The sequence below is a fragment of the Colletes latitarsis genome, chromosome 5, assembly GCF_051014445.1.
Source record: "Colletes latitarsis isolate SP2378_abdomen chromosome 5, iyColLati1, whole genome shotgun sequence".
In the NCBI taxonomy this organism is placed as follows: Eukaryota; Metazoa; Arthropoda; class Insecta; order Hymenoptera; family Colletidae; genus Colletes; species Colletes latitarsis.
In genome coordinates, this window is record NC_135138.1 from 25,853,311 (window position 1) to 25,874,500 (window position 21,190).

The 21,190-nt window shown below is 40.3% G+C and overlaps 1 protein-coding gene across 1 annotated transcript in view; it reads left to right on the forward strand.

The window, feature by feature from the left end:
• The first annotated feature begins 923 nt into the window (after nucleotides 1-923).
• LOC143341834 (uncharacterized) overlaps nucleotides 924-21,190 on the forward strand; it is a 199,673-nt gene continuing 179,406 nt past the window's right edge. Inside the window, exon 1 of the mRNA XM_076765114.1 lies at nucleotides 924-1,511. Within this exon, the coding sequence (XP_076621229.1) occupies nucleotides 1,460-1,511 (52 nt within the window). The 5' untranslated portion in view covers nucleotides 924-1,459. The remainder of the gene's footprint in view (nucleotides 1,512-21,190) is intronic.

Consider the following 21,190-nt stretch of genomic DNA (forward strand, 5'->3'; position numbering starts at 1 on the left):
GCTGCCCGATACGGGGGCTCGTGCTCTCCCGAAAGATTACCCGCATGACAAGTTAAATCGTCCTTTTGAAAAAAAGCCCCACGCAATGGATTTCGATCGTGGCGGGCACGGCTGCCGCGAATATCGCGCACGGTTAGTTTATTCGCCTATAAATTTCACGGGCCGTAAATCGCACATAAACGTAATCGTCGAACAGACGAGATACAGGGCCGCGAACCCGTTACTCATCGTGGGCTCTTAGATTTTCTAACTGTCGCCAGCGATGTCCAACGTCACGGAATCGCGTTGTCCGAGTGTCTTCGAGCGAGAGAGATCCCAGCGTATGTTGTTACGCGGTTCGACACCCTGGCGCCTACGGACAGGTCGAACATGAGCTGGGGAGGCCCCGTGCACGAGAAGATATCGCTGCGCGCATACATACATAGTATGTTTGCGGTGTACCGCGCGTAGCGTTCAACGGGTTGGCTAGCAGGGTCGTGTAGACACTGGAAATATATAAGGTCGAGGCGGAGGAAGAGACCGAGGCCCGACAATGGCTCTAATGCGACTGAATGATGATACGTAACAAACCTTATTCAACAAAAAGTTTCAGTCGGCAAATTGAATCTAGAGGGCTTGGACTCTCTCTCTCTCTGTTTCTCTGTCTCTCTCTTGCTCGCGCCTCGTCTCACCCCGAAAGGAGGTGTGGAATAAGATCGCGGCGCGGACCGTTGATCGTGTTCGTGAAGCGGGGGGCGAGTGGCGATGGTCGCGGTACGAGTGGGAGCGAGACGCCACGAGGTTGATAAGAGCTGCGCGATCTTTCGGATGGTTCGGGCGATGCACGGTGGTGGGGATGGAAGGGCGGTCTGCGCACGCGCGGCTCACGACGGAACAGCTTCGCGCGGCGACGCTCAGTCTCGTCTGTCGCAATCCAGTGCAGATATACGCGCAATTATCCTGTCAACAGTGCTTAAAATCTCTTCTGGTGCTCGTGGCGTTGGTTCGCGCACATTGATCGATAACGTTCGCCGACCGATAGGGCATCGATCGTCCCTTCGTTCGCGTGTTACGCGTGTTCCTCGAAAGGGAATCGCGTGTCGCGACCACGTGAAGGAAAAATTAAACGTTTCCCTGTCTCGTGGCTCACGGTAATTCGAATCGCCGCTGTCGCCACCGTCTGCGCCTGGACTGCTACTCGCAATCAGTCGGGATCGTGCGCTGTTTGGGGTTAGTTTGACGTTTCTTACGGTGACGTGTGACGGTGACATTCGATTCCAAAGACGGTTTAGTGTTGAACGGGGCCCGCGTGTACGATGACCGTACGGTCAGATCGATGAAAATCAGTTTTACAGTTTCTTCCATGTGTCATCGAGAAATCGTACGCTGTTAACACGGGACACGGTTGCGAGTGGTGTGACACTGTGTGAACGAGGGGACCCAGTGACCAACAACGGAGCAACGTTTCCGCGTATTCGAGATGACTCGCCACCTGTGGCTAAGGGCAGCGTTTACTTTCCTCGCTGTGTCAGGTAAGCTGTCGAGACGTCGTTCGAGAATAGAACAGTGAAACGCGTCGTGTTCGTGACAGTGGGATGCGTGGGTGTGTGCGTTGACGCGTGGGACGCGGATAATCGTAAGTAATACGATAAAACGACAGGACCCCCTCCTCGCGTCGCGGATGAAATATCGCCGCGAACACGCTGTCGTCGCGTTCTTTTTTAGCGCGTTGTCCGGCATTTCGCCAACAAGTCACGATCGCGATCCTTTTCCTACGATGGAGTCAGTTGGTGGCTCGAAAAAAACGCGCAGCGAGCAGTAACACGGGAATAAAGTGGCGGAAAAGTGTGTCCCGTTGCCGAGCTCCCGCCGTGTTTGCTTGCGCTGTCGCGCGAATCCTTCTTTCATCGTTGCGCCTCAAGCGTGAAACGGAGACAAAGGAACGCACGAGCTTGCGAGGCTCGACTAAGCAAAGAAATATTCTTCTTCTCCGCAAACCCGTGAGCGCGAAAGAGTTACAGGGGGGTGGGAACAATGTTGTAAAGCGGCGGCTTTGTACGTTTGTTGTCGCGATTGAATCACCGGGAACCGTCGTCGGGGGACTTCACGCGCACAAGTAGGTCTCGATCGAGAAAATTCAGACATCTTGGAGCGTACAAAGTGTACTTTAATTCTCATAAAATACGATAGTAATTAATCATTAATTTATGTACAAATTTTAGTTATAGCTTGTAATTACTAGCGATGAAACTCCAAGATAAGGTAATAGTTTTTAATTTAACGGTTTCTCGTGCAATCAGAATTCTTTGGAAATGTAAATCGATTTAATTTCTCTTCGGAAGGATCGCGCGTGACGGCGCTCTTTGTCGTGGCTCGATCTCGGGGTGGTCTTCCTTCAGAGAGGCGAAATATCCCGCCCTAGACAGATTCTAACGAGTTTCTCGGTAATTAAGGAGCTATTGCGTCGCGCATAGGCGATCTTACCCCGCGACGTTCGACGATCCTCTCTCGTCTTTGTCGGGTTCGAGCCATTTACCTTTGGGCGGAAATTTAAATCTCTGGGAGGCAACCGTTCCTCCGCGTTGCGGATTCTCTCTTCCTAAGCTTCGATCTCCCCCGGCTTGATTACACTCGCGAAACTCCGTTGTCGTTCGTGTGCAAACTCATTTGATTCCGGGGGCAGGGCTGCTTTTTCGGGCGATTTTCAGCGCGTGTCTCTTGTCAGGGTTCCGGGTTGGGCGCGCGGACGAGCGAAAGCTGGCGAGCTTTTCACGGTACGGATACTCCAAGCCTGGGATTCCGAGCGGAGGCTGCTGCACATTGTTAAGACCGGATACTTGACTAAGCTACCAGAGAGTCACTTTTGACTACCTCGCTCGAGTGTAATCTCCGCGGTTGACTCGCGCACGGAGCGAGAGAAACGATTTACGACGCATTAACGGGTCTTGGGTTTCCCTCCTTGGCAAACTTTGCAGAGTGACTTAACTGAAGCGTACGCGTGATGTACAGTGGGAACTCTTTACTGCCGATGCTGCTTTAAACTTTGTGGTATTGGGAGTGAAACACAGACCTATCATGCTCGATAATAATCGCGGTAGCGTGCTTATGAGAAAGTACCGCGTTATACCTTGCGATCAAAAAGTACCCGGAATTTGTCAATAAAACGAAAACGGTTCAATTATTCATCGATATTTATTTTATTCTCTTCAAAGTAATCTTCATCGCAAGCAATATGCATATTTCAACGCTTCAATCATTCTTGAAAACACTTTTCATGGGCCGATTTTGGAATCACCTTCAGCTCTTGCGAATTGTTCTTTGTCGTATCAATCGTCTGAAAACGCTTTTCATTCCGATGATTGTTGGTTCGTTTCGATATCATATTGACAGACCCATGTCTCATCACCGGTAATAATGCCTCCGATAACATTTTGGCCCAAAAAGTAACATTTCTTTAGCGATAGCACTGCGATGCTTTTTCTGCAAAACATTCAGGACTCTCGACACAAGTCGCTTTTCAACTCGTTTCTTGCCCAAAACATCGTGCATAACACTCTGCACCGATCCGAACAAGATACCAATATCGACTGCTATCTCCCTGATGCTCACACGACGATTTTTGAGCACAATTTTTTTAATTTTTTCAATGTTTTTGTTAGTCAGAGATGTACGGCCCTCTTTTAACTTTTTGTACCACTCGTATGCTTGTGTTTTCAACATTGTAGAGTCTCCGTAGGCTACCGTTAACATTTTCAACGCTTCCACACATGATATTTTGTTAGAAACACAAAATTTCTGGCAGACTGTTTCCTCAACTAAATTCGCAGTGTACACTAAAAAATGACTTGTTCACAAGGCTATTACGCGCAAACTATCTGACAGATTGCGCTTAAAAGTAACATGTAAACAACTGACAGATGTATCAACTTAGAAAAAAAAATGATTTCGACAATATCTCAAACGCGGTTCGTTTAAATGAGAAATTCCGGATATTTTTTGATCACAAGGTAGTGCACGGTTTTCTAACAAGAATTATGGAACGATCTTTTCGTAATAAAATGCAGTTTAGAGAATTTCGGGCTTCCTTGTTTCGACGCGGGTATGGCGTCGAGGATAGGTTCGGATTTTAGATCGATGGGGCTTCGAGCTAAACGTTCCTCGAAGCCCCTTCTAGAGCTAGACACGCATGCAGTCACTCACATCTAAAATCGTATAGAACATGTTGCAACAAACGTTGGCTAGGTATAGTAACACGAGTTATTCTGACTTGTTTAATTTTTTGTACACTCTTTTGTAATCGTGCTTTCACACGAATATAAATTTTATCTACTGTCTATTAACACCAATATTTGTTTACTCTTTTAATCTCAATATTTTATTCAGAGGCTTTTCGCTTTCAGTACTGCATTTATTAATCTTTCATGATAATCGGAGTAGTTTTTACATCATTCTTCTTGGAATCTGTTACAACGATTAGCGATGAATGTCGATGGAGTGTGATACTCAGAGCAAAATTTTTTTTTTGTTCAAATAAGCCCATAAATGAACTTGCTTTGAGGCTTTGTACTGGCCAATTTAAGACTTCAATTATACAGTACGATTGGACTCTCTGTCTCGCTGAGAATTATATACTTTCCATAATTTTTTATATATGGCACTGTGGAATGTTTTCATACATACGTTGATTTATAGTACCATTAATAAGATGAATTGTACGCTGTTCCATAAGATGTCATAATGAAATCTTTACCATATTTTAATGATTGCTTTACATGCTAAGGCTCAAGACTTTCATCTTTCTTTTCTGATTAAATTTCACACGAAAAAGTATTCCATTAAATAAAGTTTAAAATAAATGGTTATCGATGTATTTTGAAATAAATTGTCCTGTGTTGGAAAACACGTTCAGCCAACGTGACTTTCACAAGACTTGCAAGACGACTTTGTTTACGATAGTGAATTGTATTGGTAAACACAGTCCTTGTTAAATGTAAGACACTGTCAACGCAAGATACCAACTAGGCTAATGCTTATTTAGTTTATGCCTAAAGTCGACCTGGTCGTAAGGAAGAGAAAGGTGAAGTTCAGAGCGAAAGAAAGTGGAGCGTTTAGGCTGATCCAACGAGATCATGTTCCAATTTGCTAGACAACTTGTAAATATACAAGTAGAGAAAGAGTGCACCTAGTTTCTAACGACGAGATCGACCAGAGAACATTATTGGCTCGCATTCAAAATCGTCTACCATTCTTGCGTTTCTATTGTTAATCATAATATATAATATATCGACGGAATACTTTTGCGGCAAACATCGAATCATAGAATTTTGACAGCCAATTAATATTGCTGTTTCCTGAGATAATTCTAGCTTTGAATTTCGATCGCAATAGAGTAATTGTTTGACAGCTGTATAGCGTGTGGCATTGTCTTGCAGAAACCATATATTCTCCAAATCAATATGAACTAATTCCGGTCACAAAATGTTCCATAACTCCTAGTCCGGAATATTTATAAACAATTGTCAGCCAAGTTCCGGCTAAGTAATAATCGTTAAAAATATTTGAATTTTTCGGATTTCCTGCACACGGTCTGTGTAAACTCAGTTTTCTCGAATTTCTCCATTAAATTGCGAATTGTTTGCTCGTTTAGGCGATTATGCGAACCGAAAAAATTGCGAATTTCGCGAAACGTATTTTTCGTTGAATGAGAATTTTTATACTACGTTTGTGTTATTTTAATGCGTTCTTGTATGATGAATTATAGATAATAACTATCAAATATTGAAATTGATTGCCCCTTCATTAACTCATACAATTCGGGTAAGCCTGATATTGGGATCGAAAATAATCGAAACGCCATGAAATCTTAACGCGCGACATCCATTATAAGTTTCTTCATGACACGAGAAACTTAATTACAATTAGCAGCCTAATAGGTGTATCCACTAGGGACTTTGTTAACTCACGAAGCAAATCAGCTGAAATTGCTATCTGCATCAATAATAATCGAGACACTGTGAAACATTACCCAGGCCCAAAAATTAGATTCGACAATCTGATTATTCCACGTGTTCCACAACAAGCGTTACGCGTCGCGACGATTATTTACGCATAATTTGTCACGATCTTTTGACGCTTGCGATTCATTCTCCGCCATTGTTTCCGTCGAGCATATTTCCGAAGCTTGTTTTCCCTCCGCGAGCAGGCAATTTATTCTTGTAATTAACGAACCGTCAATCATATACATTTTATTGTATACGTAGTATCTTATGTACAAGAGTTTTTTTTTAATAGGAATAAATGTAAACGACAGCGAGTAATAACCAGTCGTTTTTCATTCCCTTGAATATAAAGCTGTATAAAGGGGCAATAAGTCCACGCTCTTCGCGTCATTAATAATCTGTCTATTTCTCGGGAGGTAAAACATTTTCAGAAAACCATTTGTTTTTTTCAAACGAGATACTTTGATCAATTTCTCGGCGAAATGAAAGTACTATATGCGCAAAGTTTTCTTCGTTTACGTTAGGAATTCAGGAAAGTTTTCAGCAGAAGGTCGAAAATTGTGTACTTACCAAATGTTTCGGATGTTCATTTTCAGGTTACTTGAGTTTAATTAATTTTAATTTGTATACAAGGCGGTTGAAATTTATTTCGCGTTTAGTTTAAGAATTTATTGTATTTATTTGCTACAGTAAAATCGTATATCACACTCTCTGTCCCTGAAATAAAATTTTTAATTCGTTCGAATCGAGAGAGAGAGAATATACCGATTGATCTTACGAGGGTCGGTTAATAAGTCCTTAGAAAAAGATAGAAAAACAAATTATTTTAGGTAGATTTTTAAAAATTTTTCAATATAATCTCCTTTTAACTCTATACACTTTTCCAAGCATTTCTTCAATTTTTTTAAGCCATCTAAAAAGTCAGATTTCGAAAGGTCCTCAAAGCAGGCATCTGTTTGGGCGATGACCTCGTTCGACGTGAACGTTGTTCGCCGAGCCATTTTTTTAAGTTTGGAAATAAAAATGTCACTGGGGGCCAAATCCGGTGAATACGGTGGATGTTGTAATAATTCGAACTTTAATTCCATGATTTTGGCCATCGAAACTGCACAGGTGTGCACCCGTGCTCGTCTTGATGCAAGAGGAAGTTTCTTGCTTCAATCGACAATAAAAATGAAACCATGTGGTGGATATAACTGATATTTTGACAGCTGTCTAGTGAGTCGTGATGTTTACTAAAAACAAACCATATTCGATTCTACGAGCGCCAGGTCTTGGATTTTCTAAGGACTTATTGAACGACCCTCGTAAATATAACGATTGCGTCGTGTCGAATTAATTTGCACGCATCCGTAATTGACAAACGACGATGGAAGATAGCGAAAGGCGTAAAACGAAGCCAGCTGCGTAACCATGGCACTCTAACGAGCGAAAATTAGGGAACGCTCGCGGAAAACGAATCGTCGCACGGTATCGACGAAGGTCGCCCGAGTGGTTCCGCGAGCGTTATCGCGTGTTATCAATCCGCGATCGTGCAAGTACAAGTTATCTCGTTAAAACCCAGAGAATTTCTCTTCCAATAACTAGAGAACTCTTCTTTGAAATTGTACGGTCGAAGGAGGAAGGCTGGCTTCCGTTGGAGATTAAGGGCAGCTTTTTGTGAGGGTAAACGTTCGCTATAGCCGGCAACCAAACGAGTTGAAACGAATGCCTCTCCTCGTGTGTACGAGCATTCGAAAGGATAGAGGGGACTCCGCGGTAGGACGAAGAAAGCAAAGGTAGAAGCTGAAAGAGAGGCAGCCGGAGGTGGAGGAACTCCGCCAGTGTCTTTCGAGTAGACGGCGTGACTGTCGACCGGAACCCCGGGGGGCTGTAATTTCATCTCGCATTAGCCAGGGAAAGTCCCCGCGGGATACGATGAATGCGTCTCACGGTTCGCGGACTTCTCCGGGGCAAGGAAAGGAGGGAAAAAACAGGCTGGCTTTGAATGAACTCGCGGCTTTCTCGGATTTCCATTGCGGCGTAAATGCGCGTCTCCGACGAAAAGGAGCCACTGTACCTACGCCTCACGCGCCACCACCGCGAGTTTTTGTCAATTTTCGTCGTTATTCCCCGGGAGGGTGGTGGGTGGAGGGGGAGGAACCATCGCCGTAAAGGATGTGCCCGTGAAGGAGAGCTGGTACCGGCGGATCGACGGAAAATAAAGGCGGAGAGGAAACGTGACACTGTACCGCAAAGAGTCTTTCGAGACTCGTGCCGGGTAAACGTCTTGGATCAATCGAAGCCTCTGCGAAAAGAACCACAGATCGCGATATGTGCATTGAAAGTAATAGCTAACTTGTTTTTTGGGTATCGAAGGCCTTTCGAGGTCGCTAAATCAATATGGAAGTCTGGAGTTTAATAAAATAATTTTAATTTAAATAAACATTGGAATTTTATGGCTTTTAGGATAGCTATCGTATCAGTAATTCTTTTCATTAATGTGGGGGTTGAGAGGATGCACCGAACGCGTAAAAATGCTGGCTTTTAATGGAATCTGTACGAATATCCTATTAATCGGAGGATTTAAAACGTTCTGCTTAATTACAAAAATGCTCATTCGGGAATATTTTTTAATATTTGAAAATGTCATTAGCAACGCGTGGCGAGTTGCACGCGACAGGAGCGAAATTGTGTTTCAGCACACAATCTTGAACGGTGTACACGATTTACTCATAAAGGTAACATAAAAAAAAGTCGAATAGTTTCGAAAAATACATTAATGCCGTTGTCGTGTGACGGACGTTGTTTTCGGAAAATATTGAAAATATTTTATACATGGCTCTGAAAATGGCTCTGAGTTAAATTCGATGTTTGGAAAACTATCGAACGTTTTTAAAGAAACGTAGTCTTGAAATTTTGTCTGCTATTGTACATTATGAGTATTTCCCTGTTACGAGAAATTTAATTATAATTAGTAGCAAGATAGGTGTACCCTGTAGGGATTCCGTTAACTCGTGATGCAATTCGGATGCTATTGCTATCAGAATTAATAATGATTGAGGCAACATGAAACATTATCTGTTCCAGGTCTAAAATTAAGATTTTCTGATTAGAGTGGACACGACAACTTCGTTGTTCTAATACGTGTACTTAAATTAAAAGCTTCATTAAGATCAATTAGAATACTCTCCATTTACTTCACCGTGTATACTTATGATAAAAATTGAGATTCGTCCTCCAACCGATGGGACATCGCGTGTTAAATTATTAAACTTTTCCGAGTGGATGAAATAACTCCTTCGCCTTAGAAGATTACAAGTTTCGACCTTAGTAGATTACGAGATTACGACTTGCAGGGAGGAACTTAGTTGTGATCAGTTATAAACTGGGTATAGCGTTCGGTAGAGACACCCTTTATTCGCGCGAATTCAGGCGAAGCTGCTGTCAAGATCAGTAACAATCGGTACTCCGTAAACAACTGTCGGTGCCAGGTCTAAAATCGACATTCGTCATTCTGTTCAGACTGGACACGATAACTATACTGTTCTAATATATCACATACTCGTACCTGCTATACGCGACTTAGCTATTGCTAGTAATACAATAGGGACTTCGTGGTTGATATGTGCTTCGAAAATGAAGGCTCCATTAATATCGATAACAATTGGAGCATGGTACCTGGCAAGCTGAATAACGCATTGTTATGAATCCTTAAATCAAAACTGAGCGATGTAACTTCGCTTAAGTATATTACAAGTTAAAAAGTTGCAGAAGTTATGAAACTGGATAATGTAAGTTGGTTCTGTCAAAATAAATTATTCTTGCTTTAAGTTACGGCTTCGTAGCAAAGTATGTACCTGTGAAAGACAGGTAGGGTTGCAGCAAAGGTTGGGGAAAACGAAGGGTGGAAGAGAAACGTGGAATTGTACCGCAACGAGTCTTCTGAAAGTCGTGCCAGGTAAACGTCTCGAGTCTGTCGAATTTCCTTCGAAGAGACACTTCGAGATCGCGATCGAATCATTATACGAGCATGAGACTATTCCAGCCCGTCGCGGCGGCAATTAGATCGCCAAGGAATGCTGGCTGTGAATTACGACACGTCCTCCTAAGAACGTATCACTCCACGTAATTGTTCGGTTAACAGGAAAACGAGTGGAATTTTTCTAAGGGCGTAATTAGCTCCTAAATCAGGCAGATTTTTACGCCAGCGTTATTTATTTTTGCTGTATTTCATGAAATTCTTAAATTAGTTGTTGCCACTGAAAACGTATCGTTCCATTAATTTACAATGCTATTTTTAAGCGAGATTAGATGGAGTCTTGGTGAACTTATTTCGAGCAATTGTGACACATTGTATTCTTAATCGACGTATTTTGATTTAGAACGAATAGTGCCTTTTCTAAACTTGCAACTTATTTTTGTGCATCCCTGTCAGGGAAGTTACACTTGTCTAAAGTTATATTATTTTATCTCATCTTGTATTTTTATAAAGTCTCCAATAACGTTTAATATTAGTTCGGAAACTACATTTTTATACGATCTTGTCCGTTATTTTTGTACGAAAACTACTCTTTATTTGTATCTAAAACACTAAAAAAAGAAAGCTGTCTTATTTTGTACAATCGTATAAAAATGATCGTAAAGATCTCGATGTTGATCTACGTTTCCGAAACCGGGGGCGAAGGTGCAAGAATCTGTTGGCGGCTGTTTCGAATGAAAACGCACGTGCGAACACGCGGTACGCGCGAGGCAAGTGGATGCAAGAGGGCCGTAAAGAGAAGACTCTGAAAACGAAGTAAAAGGGAGATTGGCGCGTAATTTTAGAAACGTCCGTAAATGTAAGGAGACGCCATACACCGAGGGCGAAGATGGTTTAATAATATACACGAATGTCCAACTGGCGCGAATGCGATAATAAACGGTTTGACGTGTACGAGCGCGCGCTTTAATACGATATGACATTCCTAACCAACGGGTGAGAGGTTATTATCGTTAGAATCCCTAACAGGAAACTCTACGGATTGTAACTAAGACCGATTTTGACCATCCTCCATTCTCCACCTTCCACAGAGCAAGCTACTGCCTTGAACTTAAAGATAGAAATAGAGTCATATTTTTGTCTAATTTTGTTGTGATTTATACGGTAATTAATGAAACATATAGCAAATAAATTTCACGGTCAAGGAAGTCAACGATGTAAATGACCAACGGTTGAGAGGTTATTATCCTTAACTATTATCCTGTTAATCCCTAACAGGAAACTACAGATTTTAACTAAGACCGATGTTGTCCATCCTCCATTCTCCACTTTCCACAGAGCGAGCTACTGCCTTGAACTTAAAGATAGAAATAGAGTCATATTTTTGTCTAATTTTGTTGTGATTTATATGATAATTAATGAAACACATAGCAAATAAATTTCACGGCCAAGAAAGTTAATAAATCTCTGTAAAGGTTCTCTTTCTAATCTCATTCTATACGCAAACTTTGTAGATTATTATTGGCAGGGCAACGATGTAAATGAAATATGCCGCGTTAAAAGTATTGAATGCAACAAACTTTGCAGATTTGTAGAGCGGCCATAAATGAGAGACAAGAATTTTCTTTAGCAGCGGTAGCTCAAGTTTAAGGGTTGCGAAAGTACCCTTCAAAGTTTCAGTCTCCCGATGCCGATCTCAGAACTATTAGTTGTACAAATCTTTTATATTAATTCTGTATTAGGGGGAAAAAGTACTAAAAATTGATCTTCCAATAATTATTCATTTCTGGGTTGGCACAATAATTTTAATTCAAAATTTAGCATTTATAAGAAAATGCTCAATTAGAAAGTCACATTCTTTAAACTTAAAACTTAGTTAAAGTTTCGACTGCGACCCCAGTTGCAGGATCCACCGAGGCTGAACCGAACTTGGCAGTCTCGCTCGATTTTCTCAAAAATTTGCGTGACATTCTTCAGTTTCACCTTTTTTTACGCGGTCTAAAAGGCGCTGGAGTGCCAAATATAACATCGCACTTTCGAACGGAGCGAATTTTAAACTTTAATTTCAATTAATTTCTAGCCCACAATTTTATCCATTCCTATCAACTTTCAAAATTAGTTCAGGCAACCAATCGTTAATATTCAAACTGTAAAAACCTAGGATTTTATAGCTCCTGTATCGTTCAACCTCCAGCTTCCTCCATTTCTATAAATCATGACCCGGAAGAGAAATTCGTGTATATTCACCACAATTTTATTGATTCTTATCAACTCTCAAAATTGGTTCAGGCAATCAATCGTTAATATTCAAACTCTAAAAACCTAGGATTTTATAGCTCCTGTATCGTTCAACCTTCAACTTCCTCGATTTCTATAAATCATGACCCGGAAGAGAAATTCGTGTATATTCACCACAATTTTATTGATTCTTATCAACTCTCAAAATTGGTTCAGGCAATCAATCGTTAATATTCAAACTGTAAAAACCTAGGATTTCATAGTTCCTGTATCATTCATCCTCCAGCTTCCTCTATTTCTATAAATCTTGATCTAGAAGAGAAATTCGTGTATATTCACCAAATGATTGCGTTTGTTTTGACTTTATCAAAAGAAATTTGTTCCTCGTTCGCGACGTAACGCTGGTTTTGGGAACTGCGAAAGAGAGAATATATTTTCCCCAGCGACAGAAGCAGCGGTCCAGGTTCGACCGTGCACCCAGTTATTACCTCGCGATCCGCAGTCTCATAGCATTTTACCGCATTACGAGCTTACCTACATGTGTAATGTGTGTTCCCCTCTTGTAAGAATCTTCCATACACGAAACTTTTAAGTCCTCGTTTTATTGCTACGGTTCGCGGCTGGTTCTTAGAACACGGACTGTACGAATCCCTTCGAAATGTCAGAATAGTTCTGAACTCAGGATCGCAGTTACGACAGAAGTAATAGCATGATATTTCTGCGATATGCCCCGCCACGGGGCTGGCCTCTTTTTATTGGGATACTTTGGCGAATTCCCGCCGGAGCACGTTTCGCTAGGCCCTTGTGCAGCACGTGCGTTTCCTCGTTAGGAGTCTCCGGCTATGTTTGTGCTGTTAAAATTCCAAGGGAAAAGATTCCCGGCCGAGTGGAGTTTTTGGCGAAACAAAGTCGGACAGAATTTTAAATGAAAGAATTTTTGAACGTTGCGTGATTAAAGTTTTTTTTACTCTTGAATGTGCTACGTGTAATTGAACTGGGTTTGCGTTGAAGTTAATTTTGACAGTTTGTTAAATTACGAAACGCCCAGTATTTTTCGCTCGAGGCGTAATTGCAAGAAAAGGTGCGATGTTGAATTTCATGGCGTGCGTGAGCGAATATTTTAACGACGACAAGAATATAAAAATTAAAGTACTAAATTAAAGATATTTATATATTATTTTCTGACCTTTCGAACACACGTTTCCCGTACTTTCTTTATCGCGATAGAAAGGTTCCCACCAAATCTGATTCGAACAGTACGAAAAAAGCGTCGGTCGGTAGGAGATAAAATCAGAAATGTACAGCGTGGCGAATGTGACAAAATTTCATGCACGAGGTCGTCCAGTTTTTGTAGCGTGAAACGCGGGCCATGTAACCATGTACATATCGAGCACAAAAAAGGGTGAGGGTCTCTTTGAAGCTTTTACAAATTGATCTTTAATCTGATGGGGAAAGAAACCTTGTTCGTAAGTACTCGTGTACACGTGTAAACGTTACAGGCTTATCAGCGGACGATACATGTGTTCCGTGTTTAAATAAATCCATAGAGTAGTTCAGAAAATGTGTAAGTCAGAGTCAAATTTGTTTTAATAGATATCTCGGTGAATTTTTCTTGTTTACAGCTAATTTTGCAAGTTCGTGAGTGGTTGTATTTACCGTGTACATTGTTAAATATCTCTTTTCATTTAATCTGATGTCGAGGCGGATCCGTTGCGGCTGCCCTGGTAGCCATGTATGTCACGCTGAGCGCCATTTCGTCGGGAAAGAGAATTTTTATAATTTTCTCTTTGTGTATTGTTCCGGGATTCCTGGGAATTAGCCTGTGGCTAGTAACAGTTATACTGACTACCTAGGTACATGTTACAGTTGTCCAAAAAAATCCTTTTCACGAGACCGTCTGCAATAAATGAATTCTACATTCTTCATGACTCTGGAATACCCAATTCGCGGCGCAACACTGAAAAGATTCAATTGTTTTGATTATTTTCAATTACTTTTGATTTTATTTCCAAGCGTAATAAATTAGTGTTTAATAGTTATGCGATATTCTTGCTTAAAAGGCCAACGTGATGTTTATTCTTATTGATTCATATCTTCTATTAATCTTGTATCGATGATTCCATGTTCTATAATTGAGAAACTCTCTTGAGAAATTCAATATCTCATGAGAATCATCCATGGGAACGTGATTGATCTCGTAGTGAAAGTTGCATCGGCTTCAGACCTAAATTGCCATTCTACATGTAACACATTTGCAGTCATTAGCAAACATATTGAATCGATATTCAAATAAAACTGAGGCCTAACGTGGGAAACGTACGAATCAAGTTTACTCTGCGAACAATCTCTAATTTCTGTAGTTTAAAAACCTGTACTTATCTCGTCAGCAACGAGCAGGATAATAGAATTTTTCAGTTGGTTATTACGGTAAATTAAATTGCGCCTCTTTTCTGTACAAAAACGCTGTAAAATATAAATCGATAGAATCGAGATTTAGATGGAATATTTGAACGGTCTTCCGTTCAAATATTTACTGAAATTTGCATACTAAACACGAACGTGTGAGGTTATCTCAGAAGAGGGTTAAAAAAGATGCAACCAAGTTTTACGTCTAATTCACCTTATATTCCAGTGGCTCGTTTCTCTGTAGCATATAATAGTCTTTGCGTCCTCATTATTTTCTCTTTACGCGACACCCGGGATAGGCGAGAAGCTGCAAAGGATACGTCATTCGGTAGAAAATTATTGCAAAGAAGAAGCGTCGGAAGTTTAAGGAAAGCAATTAGTCTGAAACGAATGTTTCATGCACAGTTTGAAACTGTTTCGAAACAATGCGCACACCCAGCAGCCACGACGCCTGGCAGCACTGATTCTTCTTTCTCTGCCAAGGATAACTACGGGGAGGAAATATCGCGGTTGTTGCGGTAAAGCATGCCCTGCTCTGACGTTATCAAAATTCCATCCATCTTCCTCTGTTCCTTCGCGCCTGGATCTCTTTTGTTCTCCTTTCCGTGGCTGGAGCACAACGGCGAATCGTGTTTCCACGCCTTCCACGGCGAAGATACCCACGGGCTGGATGAGAAACTCTGCGCATAATTCGGCAGGAAAGCCCGGCGCGACAGAGAAAACCGCTCGCGACGTTCGAAGACCCGGAGGTTTTCTTACCGCGTCTATTCGCGTTAATTAATCCCCTTCCAATTAGGAGCCACGCCCTTCTTGCTCCGACGAAATCCCGAAGCGCGAAAGCCAATGTCTACATGTGCACTTAACACCGTGGGAGCGGGCGTGAATTCGAAACGAGGCCATCTTGCTCGGAGACATCGTTTACTTAGTTTCATCTGCGATCGTAATAACCGGGGTTAGAAGTTTTGATAGCGTTGATTTCGTGATAAAGGGTCTTAGCCGCGATGCGTGATAAGAACCTATTAGTCTTGAGTCGGAATTCCGTGCAAGATATTTGTGAGATTCAATAGTACGAAACTATACATCAACGCGATGGCTACGCGAATATGATAAATGAAAATCAAAATTTTCCACGCTCCTACGCCGACGTTAATTTATTTACGCGTTTCAGTTTTTTTATTTCAGGCGTTTTCAACGTCTGCAAATATTAGAATTATTTCTGGTTCTAAAAAAATTCATTCAGGATTTCCGAAATTTTTAGATTACAAATTGTTTTCTCGACGAAAGTATGGAATAAAATTAACTGTAATTAATTCTGAATCCGCACAATTTCTCAATGAATATTATAGTTCGTTCCCGATGCATCTTCGACAGATTTTCAAAATAATTTTATTCTACATTTTCTATTCGTTTTTGCGTAACAACTCACCCAATCTTCGGTTGTAATATAGCGTCATGAGTGTCAACTTTAGTATTGAGTCAGAACAGTCGTTACAAATGGTATTACTGTCTACAGAGAATTCATCCGTCACTCGTTTCGTAGAATGATAGTGATACTAATTTGACGTCGACGACGCAAACCTTCTCAGGAATTCGTACATTAACAAGTCTACGTACCCGTCAAAGTATTTTGTGGCAGTTAGGAAGTTGTGCTGTTTCCGCGTAATGAGAATCTCATGACGGGAAGATTTCGCGTAACTTCGTTGAGGTAGCCAGCATCTAATACCTGCAATTGTAAGTGTTACGTAAAAGGTTAACCAAACGGTACGCGTGTTTATTGTTAAGTTCAATTGCGAATTCGTTTAACGATTGTTAGTGCATTTCCAATGAGAAAGACTCGTTCCGAATGGACACTTAACTGAAATTTTGCGATAGCAATGGATGTTCGTCGAGCAATTGACGAGTCCACCGAAAGATTCTGCGGTAACCATACTTTCTTTAACCCCGATGCCAAGTTTATGTTATTTAACGTGCTGCAGCCGATGTTTGTTCTTCTAACGTGGAACGTACTTTGCTCTTTTATCGTCCGCTTACAAATGGAGCCAAACTTGTACAGCTGGCAGGGAAGGGGCTGACGCCAGGAACTAGGGTACTTCGAGGTTTCTTACGAGAATTAGTCTCATGAAAGATTTGTAGATGTACAAATAATGAAATGGAAATAAGATGTTTGCAGGTCATCGTTCTTGTTCGTTTTATTTGGACTGGATTTCGAGCCGTCCGCAAAACGCGAACTAAATTAATAACGCAGTTATTTGTACGTTTTTCCATCGGTAATTTGCCTAATCAGGAGTTTTACGAATCGTAGGTTTCCAGCTGCAGTCAAAAATTTCACTTTAGTTCGCGTTTTTATGAATCTGACCAAGTGTACTTCGTTATGATGGAAATAACTTATATTCTCTTTCCGCATTAAATGGAACGAATTACGTACTAATTAAATTTCGACGGTAAAGTGACGTGCAATTTAATGATCTGTATCTCGAATCATTGTACCCCAGACAGATGATACGGTGTATTGAATTTAAACAATTTTTGATAAATTCTTTGCACGTGTACCACGGTGATTTAATCTGCGTAATAAACTCCTGAATTGCTTTTAAAATTATGAGCTGTAAAGAACCAGAGGAAAATAATCGAAAATGCATAAGTATATGTTCATTGTATTTGTGAGAATAATTTTTTTTTATTATGGAAGTAATAAATGAACGTGCTATTTAAACAGTGCATGACAACGGCAAGTTTCGTTTTACACTAATAAATTTCTAGCGCGATATCGATGAATTTTCATTGGAAACGTTTTTGTTAAACTATCGGGATTAACTCAAATATCGCGGTGATCGATTCACAGTCCATTCTGTATGTTCCAATAAAAATAAAAATGGATTTACACTATTTGATACTAAATAAAAAAAGCATCTGAATTTGAGTGTGCAAAATGAAAAAGCTATGTTCAGCGAATCGACGTTTCGCAACCAACCCTCTCAGAATATTCTTAACAGATTGTTCGCCGAATATAGCGCGTTTAGGCTGGCTCGAGTGACTGTTTAATCCGGATCGCAACACCTTCCTGTGCAACGGGTAATTGATTTTCTGTGCTGCCCCGACACTCGCGATCCGTCGAACTTTTTCCCAGTGGCTCTTTGCATCGATCAGACCCGCGTTGCAGAATTTCTTACCCTAAGCGAGCTGCCGATTTTTACCTAATCCTCGTTCCACAGGAAACGAAATGGCGAGTAATGGAACAGGCGGAAGAGTGGACACTGCGACGCGGAGTAGAGAAACAAAAAGAAAATATAAAAGTAAAAAATGAAATAGAAAAAAATATGAAAGACTCAACCTCGTACGCTCGTAAATCGTACCACTCTTCGAGATAGGCTGGCTGGCGAGAGGAATTCACAGAATTTGCCCCGCGTTTTACAGAGTGTAGGGTGTAATTCTACATGTAAAAATATACCCTAAAAAGAAAGAAAAATTTTATCGTTCGGGGGCCTCGTTCCACAGAAAATCGAGTTCAAAAATCTGTCGACGATGCGCTCGACTATTTCCAAGCTTGTCTGTGTACTAATTTGCAGTATCAATATCATGATAAATATTAATAATGCTAAAGAAAAGATTTTAATTTTTTATTTTTGGACGTATCGTAACGTGTAAAAAATCGAGTTCAAAAATCTGTCGACGATACGCTCGACTATTTCCAAGCTTGTCTGTGTACTAATTTGCAGTGCCAATATCATGATAAATATTAATAATCCTGAGTCACAAGTAGTATTGAGAGATTTTTAAAATACGAGGCCTTAAACGAAAAGATTAAAATTTTTTTTTTTTGGACGTATCGTAACGCGTAGAATGATCCCTTGACCCAGTTTTAGCGTGCATGCTTGTACACCCTGTATAGTATGCAAATATGGGCGAGATGGGGCAGGGTTTAAAGAAGCACGAGATAGAAGGAACGGTGAGATTACAAGTATGACAACGGCTAGTGGAAGGGCGAGGTGAAAGTGGAGGAATAGCAAGTGGTGTAAATCCAATTTGCGCAACATCGAGGGTTACGGCATTTCATTCATTAGCCCTTATTAGGCTGCATTATGCAAAAATAAGTCAACCTGCATAGCCAGACGGAAATTAGCGCGCACCCCTTTTCTCGTCTGGAGCGCGGTTCTGGTCGTGTCGTTTGCCGAACTACTTCGCGGAAGCTTTTTTCCGTTAATTATTAACCCGTTATCAACATTGCGCTTGGAACGATAAATGTACTCAGTCTCGCAGTAAAGTTCTGCCAGTTCTTTCAACGTTTAGACTGAAAGAACAATACGGCGCAGCGAATCCTCGACTTCCGACGGTTAATTCGTTCTAAAGCTTTTGGAGCAAGTTGGTGATATATTGTAGGGTGGTAGATTAAATTTTACTTGCAAAGCAACAGCGGATTCGAAAATTCAGACAATTTTGAAAAATTGTGTGCAAGTAGAATGGTTTATTCGTGATACATTTTCCGTTCGTGCGGAGTTCCGGTTTGAAGGGGTGACATCACCCGGTGAAAGATATTGAAGAATTGATATATATTAAATAATTGTTTTCTTTTAATAAATTTTGTAAATATATAAAAGAAAATATTCCATGACCGAAGGAACATTTGCATGATTTGAAGGTAAAATTTCACTCTCTCATACTGGAACTCCGCACGAATTAAAAATGGTTTAAACTATTCTACTGTTGAAGTTTGCGTTATTCCCTTATCAGCAGACTTTTCGAGAATGTTGACTAAAAAGTTTGACCCAATGCAACTAAAACTCCTATCAAAACTGCTCCCTGCAGTATACACAATTTTCGTCATAAAAGTTAATTAAAGTTAAACATTCGTACTTCTTTGTGGCAAGAAGAATCGAAATAAAGAAAACTGTATTATTTCATACGTGCGTGTATATACATGTACAAAATATGGGCACAGCTGCAAGCGTGTAATCACAATATGAATTCGCGAAATTCGAAACTTCGTGACTCGAGGATTCATGTATATATAATTGTGCATTACAGACAAACTTTAGTGGCTATAATTATGCACGAACAAGAGTTGGTTACAAAATTAGTTGCATCAAAACAATGTGTAGTTATTATTTATTGTAGTTATTGTTAACAAAAGTCGATCGTAGGTGTGCATAATTTGGTAGAATAGTCTTTGAAAGTCTCGAGTAAACCAGTGAAATGTTTCTCAATATTTCGGGTCACCAATTCGAGAAACATGAATTTCAGAAAACTGCAATTATAGTTTCAGTAAACGCGTTTAGCCTCTCGGGAATTGGTTTATTTAAAATTCAATAACTTCTTCAATTATGCAAATTTCCTCTTAATATTTTAGGAACATACTCTGAAGACCTGCTTCAAGAAAATGTAAATTACTAAAAATCGAGTTTTTCAAAGTGTCAAGATGTATGCAACTTCCTAATAATGAATGAAAAGTTATAGAGTGTGCAAAAACTTTAGTAGTTGCCACGAACTCAATTTAATTGCTAAAATTAGTGACTAGATTATTTTGTTCTTTAACTCTTTAAAATCTTGAAATCATAAAGTGAAATAGTTTCTCTCATTTAACGTGTAATAGAATATTTCCGGGTGTAACGTTAGATCCAACATTCTGTAAATTGAAACGAGTATTTTTGTAGGAAGTAATGAAGCCAGTTCAAACATAAAAGCATGGAACGATAAATCTTTGAACATTTCCGTTGCTTCGTTAAATAAAGAATCAAAAATCTTGATAATCTTCGATGCGACGCCTCGCATTCATCGACATTTTAATTGAATCGTAATAGATTCGATACGAACAGATCGCTGCAAGACAAAAATATACTTAATTAAAGTAATATAATATTAGAGCATTGGAATAATTGAAACTGTTGAAATATTTTGATTGGAAATGAATTTTGCATCTTTTACTTTTTCATTTTTCGTACCTTTCTCTGGATTATTCTGTCTTACTCTGTGTCTCTCCAGAACTTCAAGGATAATTTTAATATTAGAAAGTACTTCAAAACTTGGAGAAAATGGTTAAGAACAGACTTCAAATTAAATTTCGCAAGCATATTATTTAAAAAGAGTATATTTTTAAATCTTGGGACCTTTTAAAATTGAGTATCTTTGATTGTTTTTGCGGGAGAAATTAAATTAAGTTAAGTGTTACGATTCTACGCGCGCGTAGCAGGGTTGGAGTATCTTGAATACAACGACACGTTGGTACGTGGCATTTACTTGCTTTAAGGTTGACTTTTTAGAGCATGGATACATTTTAGAGGATGTTAGATATTTTGTGGAGATAGAGGCATATAAACGACGCTGGCATGGCGCACGTAGGAAAATCCTATGCAATCGGAGGACCGATCGTTTCCCAAGAGGGTAAGAGGACGACGACGTTGACCTCATTCCGCGCATACCACAAATCGTACTTTGTTCCTCGAGTAGTCGATTCTCATCGCTGCAAATTGGCCAATTCGGAAAAAGCCGTGCGGTTCATAGTGAAGATTTTAAGCTGCTTGCGTTTCGAGTGCGTCACCTGAAAATTCCGCAGTGACATTGGTATGCGATTCGTGTTTTTAAAAGTACGGTACCGCAAGGCAGTTTCGAATTG